General features: G+C 51.0%; 1 protein-coding gene across 1 annotated transcript; it reads right to left on the bottom strand.

Annotated features, from left to right (window-relative positions):
• Nucleotides 1-825: 825 nt before the first annotated feature.
• Nucleotides 826-3121, bottom strand: FOXI3 (forkhead box I3; the record flags this gene model as incomplete). Its single annotated transcript, XM_080612757.1, has 2 exons — nucleotides 826-1415; nucleotides 2422-3121. 2 exons carry the CDS (start codon nucleotides 3119-3121, stop codon nucleotides 826-828), a joined length of 1290 nt encoding a protein of 429 aa, XP_080468883.1.
• Between the last annotated feature and the right edge of the window lie 6900 nt (nucleotides 3122-10021).

Below are 10021 nucleotides of genomic sequence, written 5' to 3'. Positions count from 1 at the left end.
AAAACAAATAAAACAACAACGTAAAAAGAAAGGGGTGGGGGAAAGGAAGTAAAATAAACTTTAACAAAGTGTAAAACACGTTATAAATAAAGTACAGCTCCGGAGCATAATTTACAAATATAAAACCACATAGAAACATATGTACAGAAGAGTTACATTACGTACAAATATGTATAAAAATACCCCAGTGTTTATCCTCGTGCTAAAGCTGCATGGCTACAGTGATCTTTGGTACTAAGCTCAGGGAAAAGGATGACAAGACGCAGCCCTGGCTGTACAATATGCCACGCACAGGAAGACCAGAGTGAACCTCCGAGGTTTGGGGTGGATGTTTCCCCCTTGTGCATTGCATATTGCAGGATCAGGGCACAGAGCAAGGGCTTACAGAGGCAACTGCTGGCAGAAGAGTTTTTTAACACATTGTACAAGGCACTTCATAAGAAATCTCTTCATTTTCCTTTCTCCCGTTCTCTTCTAAGGCTGGGTGTCACTTGGCTCTTGCTGATACCGCTTTATGGTTATAGTTTTTAAACTTCTTAGTCTACATTCAGGATTAGAAACCTCGGAAAACATCAATTCGAGTTCACGTTCGCCTGCAGAATTTCGACGGCAAGCCACCTAAACCACCTAATGTTTTCCAGGATGGGGGAAAAGACTTTGCACCTGCCTTCTGCCGGTGTTTAAGGGCTGTCCTTATCTTGAAAGGTGAGATTTGTCTTCCTGGAAGAACTCCTGGGAAGCGTCCACATTGAAATGCTGTTTGCAAAAGCATACGGTCCTCCATGCTGCAACTCCCATTCCCTTCGCAGCGCTCACCGCAGCACCCTACACCTCCGTGCCATCCCGGGTGTAGATGAGGCTGTTAACGGTGAAGTTGTAGTAGTGGTTGTATTGGGCTCCCTGGCTGCTGCTGCTGGGATGGAAGGAGCTGTAGTAGGCAGGGGAAGGTCCCGCAACCCGCTGTAGCTGGTCTGGTGAAGGCACCTCTTGAGAAGAGCTGCTGGAAGGGGTGAAAGTGCCACTGCTCAGCTGTCCAGCAGAGAAGTTCCTGTGGTGCAGGTCACTGCCCAGAGCCCCTGTCAGCCGGCTGCCTCCGCTGCTCAGGGAGCTCATGCCGCTGAAGAAGGTGCTGAGGCAGCTTGGGGTGGATGAAATGATACCGGAGGGAGAGGAGCTTTTGGGATGGTCCCTGGCAGAAGGCGAGGGGTCCAGCTCTGGGGGGGGGCTGTTTCCACATGGTTTGCCTGCGCTGGGGATGGGTCGTTCTTCCTCAGCCTTCAGGCTCCCCAGAGAGGATGCCGCGGATGCGGTCGCAGGGGCATTGGGCTCAGAGCGCCGCTTGCGCTTGCGGCGGAAGTTCCCATTGTCAAACATCTTCTCGCAGTTGGGGTCTAAGGTCCAGTAGTTTCCTTTCCCTGGTGGAAAACAGGAGAAACAGGGGAGAAAGTCAGCTTCTGTGACAGTGACACTGCAGACAGGTAAGCAACGTCCACATCTTGTCCCATCAGCACAGAACCTGCATCTCTGCAACACCACCTCCTGCTCTCTCTGTTGCCCATAGGATCCAAACCACGTCTCCAGAGCCTCATTACATCCATCCCTCCGATGCCTGAGTGAACCTTAAGGCCACATAGAGGAGAACATCCTCATCACATAGCACTAACCTCCTTGGAGGATCTGTACCCCTACCCTAGACCTGGCTAAATAGAATATGAATCAGGGCTCCCCGTGCTCCTTGCATGCTCTTCACAGCAAGCTTGGACGCTTGCAGCTGTGTCAGCAGTGGGTGACAAGGTGGTGCCCCTGCCATGGCTCTTCCCATAAGAGCTGATGGAACATCTGGCTGCCACATCAAGGCACACTGAGGGGACAACAGGACAGGGCTGTGGGGGTGCAGACAAGCTGCCCCACACCCGGACTTACTACATGGGGGCTGTGGTAGTTTCATCTGTCCCCACACGCCTCTGTCCCACGCCTGGGCCTGACTGGAGCAGTGACCCTGCAATGTCCCCTCCCCGCCGGGCCGAGCCAGCGCTGTCCGGACGCGCCCCTCCGCAGCGCCCCGGGGCCGGCAGGGAGCGGAGCCGTGAATCACGGCCGAAGGAGCCGGCCCTTGCACAACCGGCACTGCCGGAGAGGGGGTGAGAGCTGGGGCCAGCCGCCTCTCGACGGGGGCCGGCGCCGGGACACACCGGGGCGGAGAGAAGCGGCTCTCCCCACCGTGCCCGGCTGGAGGGGACAGGGACCCTCGGTGCCCTCACAGTGCCAGCTCCAATGGGGACAGTCTCCCCACAGCACCCTGCTAGAGAGGACACAGCACCCATCGAACAAGGGTCCGCTCCCATCACAGCGATGCCAGTTTGTGCCCGCCGCTCCCCACATCCCTTCAGCCCACCCTCCCGCTGGGCTCGGCGGCCTCACCGGGGTCATCCTCATCGCGGGGCACCTTGCGGAAGCAGTCATTGAGGCTGAGATTGTGGCGAATGCTGTTCTGCCATCCCGCTTTGCTGCGCTTGTAGAAGGGGAAGTTCTCGGCCACGTACTGGTAGATGTGGCTGAGGGTGAGCTTCCTCTCGGGCGCGCTCTGGATGGCCATGGCGATCAGCGCCGAGTACGAGTAAGGCGGCCGCACCAGCTTCAGCAGCTCCTCTTGGCTGGCCAGGCTCAGCCAGCTCAGCTCCGCGCCGCCCGCCGACGGCGACCCTGGCGCCGGGGGGGACCCCACCAACTGCCCGCCCCGGGAGCAGCCGTACGAAGCCGGCGGCAGGAAGGGAGCGGCGGCGGCGGCGGCGGAGCCGGGCGGGCCCTGCAGGTAGGGCGCGGGGCTGTTCATGCCCCATAGGTAGCCGGCGTTAGCGGGCGCCCCGTAGTCCCCCAGCGCGTACCCGCCCGCCCGCTGCCCCGAAGAGGCTGCGGCGGCGGCAGCGGCGGCGGCGGCCGCGGCGGCGGCTGCTGCAGCACCGGGCGGATGGAGGCTGGGCTGGGGGTAGACGCTGAAGTTCTCGCTGCAATAAACCGCCATGTCGGGGGCTTCCTGGGCGCTGCGGGGCTGAGGGGGCGCTGGGGCGGCCGCCGGCGCCGAGGCTCTGGGCTGCGCTTGCTGCAACTCACCGGCGCTCATAATCCCTGGCCATGCAGCGCGGCCGGCGCTCCCCCCTGGATCGCTCCTTTCCCGTTGATATCCCCCCCCGCCGCCGGCGGCCCCGGTGGCCCCAGACCAAAAACTCCCGGGGGGCTGCAGCGCGGTGCCCTTATAGGCGCTGCCGTGCGCCCGGTCTCCCCGCCCGCAGCCGGGGCCGGGGCTGGGCGGGCGGCGGCGGCGCGCAGGGAGCAGCCAGTAGCGCGGCTCCGCGCTGGGGAAGGAGGCGGAGGGGGGCAAGGCCGGGCCCCAAAAGCGGCGATGGGGGAGGGACCGGCGGGGGGGAGCTGCGGGAGGCGCCAGGGATTTGCTGCGCGGGGGCAGCATCCCCGAGCCCGACCCCCGGCCCCGGCTGGACCCGTGTGTGTGTCCCCCCGTCGGACCCATCCTGTCCCTCGGGTTTCTCTGCGCTGTCCCGCTCCCCCTTTCCCACGGCTCGTCCCTGATCCCTTCCGCTCCGAAACCGTCCCCGAAGTTGAGGTCTAGGGGGAGATTAGCATCGCTGCGGTTGCCCCGATGGGAACGCGAAGGGTGAAATTCGCTTAAACTCCTGTTATTTATATGTAATTTTGCCGCCCGTCTCATAAAAGCCAGGGCTGAGATCGCAGTTAATGAGCTTTGGATGAGGAATTGCCCGAAATTAAACAAACAAACAACACCGGCGTGTTCGCTCGCAGTGCGGGAGGAGTGGGCTGGCAGTGCCGGGACTGATTTAATGAATAAAAGTTGGTTTTCACCTTCATTCTTCGGAGGAGCTTGGGGGAAAACGCATCCGTTTGATGAGGAAAAGCTGCCGATATTCGTAACGATCCCGACACCCGGGATTTATATGGGGCAAATACGGCAAACACTTCTCGTCCGGGGTAAAACACGCGATCGGACCCACACGTATAATAAGGGAAATACGGTCAGTGGTGAGGGAGAATTTAGAGTCTTTATCAGTCGCTTAGAAGATGTAAATCCCGCGTCTTAAACGGGGTTATTGTTTAGTTTTTTGGGGTAAAATGCCTAGAAATCCCCCTTCCAGGTGCACATACGAAGTCTCTCCCCAGGGCTGCGAGCACCGGGAGTCTGGGTCCGACATCAGGAATTCTGGGGAGAGGGGAGCGTTTGGGAAGTGTCTTTGCCGTTTACGTCTTCGCTAAAAGAGTTATAAACGCACATGGAAATCGGTGAAGCTGAATCACGGCAGCTTTCCCGGGCTACCTGCAGCGCCAAATGTTCATCCCTCTTGTGTTCTAAGCAGGGATGTAATAACAGGGTGCTTTTCACTGTTATATTTCGTTTGAAAACAAGTGGACAGAGAGTTTGGAGACAGAGAATCACTTTAAAGCGAGTGTGATAATGAAACGTGACTTTGTGCTTCCTTCTTCAATCGTAAGGGGAGGTGATTGGGATTCTTTTGTTTGAATGTATGTGGTGTTTTGTTCATTTAGACTTTTTCTCTTGTTATTTTGTTTCTGTCACTGTTACTGATGATGAAGTTATTTTGCCTCTTTGGGAAAAAGAGCTTCCCGTGTGTATCCCGATAGCCGGAACAGCAGGAGAAAACTTTCCATTATGCTTCTCAAGGTGCCTTTTACCTTCTTGGCTTCCTTTGCCTTTATTCTTTAGAACAAAATCAATACAGAGCGGTTCCGCGCCTCTTTAGAGAAAGATCACACTGGAAAACGCTGATTTGAAGTTTGACGGGACAACAGGCATCTAAAGCAAGGAGTTGATGGGGAAATCCCAGCCGGAAAGGGCAGCTAAAGGACTAGAAACAGCTAGATTTATTAACAGCAACTTCCCCCTGTGGTTCAAGAGCTAAACCGAAAGTGTTGCTCTGTAAAATCACAACAAATCTGCCTTTATCCGTTTGCTCCAACCCCCCGCGATCGTTGCAGGAGGGAGAGCAGCAGCCACTTGTGTCGCGGTATGGGTCGAAACTGCGATTTTCCGCGGGGATTTGACGTATTTTAGGCAAAGGCAGAGCCATCTAGAGGAACAGCCCGGCCATGACGATCCTTTACAGGCGCGGTGCGCTGCCTTCGAGCTTCCTTGAGTTCATTTTTCCGCTTCCAACCAAGGAAATGGGTGAGAAAACAGTGCTGAATTAGCCCTAATAAAAACGCGTGTCCTCAGAAAACTCCCGCTTGCTTTACCAAATAGTAAGGAAAGTGAAACAAAAATAGCTTTAGAGAGGTTATTACACAGCTGGGATGGCACGGATGCGCAAATCAACCCTTAATTTAAAGAGTGGAGAGAATAAAGCTTTGATGGTGTGTCGGCTGTAAAAGTGCTTAATTCTCTTAAAGCATTTATCCTGCAAGCAGCATGCGGTGTTGCCTCGAAGCATCAGCAGCTCTCAGTATAAACCTGTTGCTGTTCTCCCCTGCCAAGGTAAGAAGAGAGCAGCATGAAGAGATCCAGCACTCTGCCCCTCTGCTCTATAAATGCTGCTTTCTTGCAGAGAGCTCTGGGAGACGTTTGGCTTTCAGAAATGCGCTGAGAGGTGCTGAGACACAGAACTGAAATTGGTGTTCAGGTAAGGTAATGGTTTGGGGCTGCTGTCCATCACTGTGGACAGATTTGGGCTTGAGCAATGCAGTGAGATGAACCTGGGGACACTCATTAGCATTTGCATTAATAGTGTGGCAGTGGGATCTGCTGGGTAGAGCAGCCCATGGCACCTGGGAATCAGGATTAAACCATATCCCCATCCAGCTGTGATAATGTGTAAACCTCTCTAGCCAGCTGCTTTGGGAAGTGTTTTAAGGTTTCCCAAGGAAAAGTGCTGCAGGAAAGTGAGGTCCTCTGCATCCTCACCTTGCGCTAGCCACACCATTCCCTTTGGTGTTGGGCTTCTCCTTGTTGGGCATGCAGCAAGTGCTTTTACCCCTGCTAGGAAGACACTGGCTTTGCCTCTAAGCCCTGCTCCTCTGAACATGTAGGTACAGGCTTTACTTTCCTGTTGTGAATCTCAGGTGTGTGCACAGAAACCTGAAAACGCTTCAGACCTGAGCACCCAGCCTTGCAGTGGGAGCTGATACCTGCACCCACTTTGGGCTCTCTGTTTCCTGAGGATGCTGAGGTCTAGGAGCAGGGAATGTGTTAGAAAACTGAGGCATAATAGTCCATATGGGCTGCTCTTCACTTTACCAGCAGGAAAGAGAGACCAGGATCCCTTCCATGGTTCCGAATTGCTGCAGTGAAGCAGGACCCACCAGGTTTGATTTGTTTTGGCTGCATTTGCAATAGAAGTCTCACTTTTTCTCCAGGGCTGGCAAGAGGGAAGGCAGTTACTCTACGGCCCACTTACAATCTGCACGTGAAGATCTTTTACATCTTTCTCCAGAGTAATCAATGAAATTGGGAATAAGTTCTTCATCCTCGGGGAAGAGATGGGAGAATTACCCTTGGAGTGCTCCAGTACTGTAGCTCCACTCTCAATAATATCAAGGAATTGACTAAGAACAGCTCAATTTGAATGTAAGCTCTAGTACCACTCCCTTATTCGCAGCTAAGCCTGTTCCTCCCTAGACTGGGTACTTTACAATTATGACTATGCTCTCTTTTTTCACTCAACCTCTGATTTGTCCTGCAAATGGGTACCAGAGAACATCTGATGGTGTGCAATAGACATTTCACCGCCATGGATTTGGGAAGGGTGTTCTGTGTGCGTGTATGCAGGTTGAAGTAGTTCTTCTCCCTTACCTAAGGAGAATAATGTATATTCCTCCCTCCCTGTATCTAGTCATCTATTGGACTGAAGTTCTGGCGATCAGATTTTGCCAACTTACCTTATGATAAAATCAGAGGCTTTCAAATCTCTTTTTCAGCCCCTACAACATTTCCTGGGGAGGCGTCTTCATTCCGTGATTTTCAGGCGAATGACAAAAGGCTTGGTTTGGTTTGGTTTCTTTTTCCTGGTTTCCATAAAAACGCTGCCGGCTGCAGACTGTGAGTGAGCATTTTGGAATAGCAGATGTTTTCCTGGTGTGTTTATATGGTGCTGGGCATGACGGAGCCCCTGGAATAAATCAGCAAGGAGTAAATCACAGTTTATGACAAGCTGTAGTTACTCCAGCACTTTGGGTTGTCACGAGTCAACACCATCACTAAAAGAAGCAGTTCTGCTCTGTGTCCACTCCCGGCTGCTGTGCCTATGGACTGGGGCATGGATCCAGGTTAAGAGGAACACCCTCTTCCCAATCCTTTTCTCCTCTTTCACTCCCTCAGGTTAGTTTAAGCTTGGGCCTGCCTCCCCTTCCTGAATGAGAGCTTGTTAGCCACCGATTAGCTGAAGCTTTGATAAAAGCTTCATTGTTTGGAACCTCTGTAAGCTACCCAGGGCTGTGCTCCTAATAAAAGTGGGATTAAAGAGACGCCTTGGGAGTGAGACAGTTACAAGCGGGAATTTCAGAGCCTGTGGGCTGGATTTGGCCAGGCTTCAGTAACTCTGCGTATCCGAAGAGGTTTTACCAACACTGGGAAAGAAGCCCGTCTTTTGGTTTTGCAGGGAGAATAGGAGCCTGGTGGGAGACAGAAGGATGTAATCTGTTTGCAACTGGATTAAGCACACGTTCCAGGTGTTTGGAAACGTTTGCAGGAGCTCTCAGCACCCTGCATTCCTCCTGCCTCTCCTTGGGCTTAAGATCCAGAAAAAGTATGTAGAATTCCCCACTCTGATCCCACAGATTTAATCCTTCCTCATTTTATGTTTGCAACAGTAAAAAAGTCCACCTGACAGTGAGGTGGGATTGACTTGGTGCTATTGGATCACGTCTTGTCTGGGAAGAGTGTTAAGCAAGGGGCCTGATCCCTCCTGCTTAAAGCTAGAAGCCGACGTGAACTAAAGCAACATCTTTGTGCTTTTTACATGGTTTTGATGCATAATGGGATATTGAAATGGAGCTTCAATTGAAGCTCACCCAATTGAAATGGGATGCTTTGGGCTGGTTGCCTACTCCTGGAGAGTAAGGTAAGTGTCTATAGAATAAGGTAAATAAGGCCAGTGTCTTGTGGTCTTAGCTCATCTGAATAGGCCACCTCTGCCCTGGAATGAGTAATGGAAGTGGCCAAACATACAGATAAATCTATGGTTATCTAAGGTAAAACCAGTCAAAGCTATGAGCAGATAAAGGCAGGAGCTGCCGTCACCTCCACCACAAGGAAATGGAGGAGCATTAAATTAGTCTCTTTTAGTCTCTTAGTGTCTCTTTTCCATATTTTCCATGTTTGTCTGCATATTGGGTGCTGGTGAAAGGGCATTTTGGGCTCCGTCAGTGAGGAGGGATTATGTTAAATAGCAGCCACAGAAGTTAAACATTTTACAATCAGCCAGTCCTGGTAATTCACAGCCAAGGTCTTCAGAACTCCTGGAACCAGGAACATGCTGTGTGGGCCATTAATGCTGACTTTTCATTTTGGGACACTAGAAAGATTTTAGAGGACTAAGAAAGATGGTAGTGGCTCATTATATTATAAAGGATTAGGAAGATGATTTGAGTAATGCTGAGGCTGTCAATGTTAAAGGCAAGAAATAGTGGGCACATCACTTGATTCTTAAAGGAAGGCAATGAAATCACTGCAAATGAGTCTGTGTATATAGAAAACCAGCCTTGTCAAATCAATTTGCTGTTGTTCTCCTGTAAGTGAGCAACTCTTGGTGAAACTGATTTCTGAAAGTATTTGGTTGATACTATCCTGGAAATGGATATTTGAAATACAGTATAAAAAGAACATAATGCAAATGAGGTGGTTATAACTGGTTAAATGGAGATTTCAGGGTCTCACTGTGGAAAATGAATCCATGAGTCTCTTTACAGGGAAATCATGTGGAAGCAGGTTCGTCATTCTGTTTGTGTCATGGATTTGGGAGGGGAAATAAAGAATCATTGTCTACCAAATGTGTAGGAGTCTAAAACTGGGACTATGGAGTGTTAAATAACGAAGAGGACAGTTCACTGGCACTGAGTTGCCTCTATCTCTGCATGGGAACGGGGAGCAAATGGACAGGGTGTATTTCCATATGGAGAAGCCAAAGGACATTTAGGAAAAACATATGAGATGGATGAAGTGATGGAACCCATCTCAGAAATTAATAATTTGTTGTGGTCCTTGTGAATAATCAGCTGTTCCTTGTGATCTTGGGGTGAATGAAGCAAAGGAATAAGGAATTATAATAATTCATATTGGTCCTGTATCATATTATGATGGCACCTATAAAATCATGAGTAGCAGGGTAAAGTAACAGAGATGAAGTGTTTATTAGCCATTCGAATACAAGAGCTGTGGCACATCAAATAAAACTGGTAGGAGCCATGATCCTGAGAAGATACCACTGCACATAATGTGCAGCTATGCCTTAAAGCTTCCCAAGGAGCTCTCTTTGATTACTTATGGGAAGGGAATGTTATGGATGACTAATTTACAGTCCATAAATATCTATGCAAGAGCAGAAGCATGAGGATAAAGGACAAAGTCAGAACAGGAATCAGTGGCCAGAAGTGAAGCAGGACATCTAGTCTAGGTCATTCTTTGCCTACAAAGATTGGATCAGATGATCCTTGAGGTCCCTTCCAACCTGGGATTCTATGATTCCAGGACTTTTTTAAATACATAAAGAAGACAGCTACTAAGAGAAACCTTAGCCTGGATCTACCTGCACACATGTGGGCTGTCCACAGTGGTGTCCTATGTACCCATTTTCCCTCCAGCAGTCCTACCCTGAACATGGCACTATGCTCCAGCTCCAGACTCAAAGTTTCCCTCAGTTGATTTGCTGTCTTTGCACTGTGTTTAATTTTGGCCAGTACAGACAAGTTCAGTGCTGATTCTGTCCAGGTTTTATTGCCCAGCTAGGCAGGTGATGTTGGTAATCTAGATCCTGCTATGATA

This window comes from Psittacula echo (assembly GCF_963264785.1).
Source record: "Psittacula echo genome assembly, chromosome: 1".
In the NCBI taxonomy this organism is placed as follows: Eukaryota; Metazoa; Chordata; class Aves; order Psittaciformes; family Psittacidae; genus Psittacula; species Psittacula echo.
The sequence above is the reverse complement of the archived record's forward strand: the minus strand, read 5'-3'. Positions and strand labels throughout refer to the sequence as shown.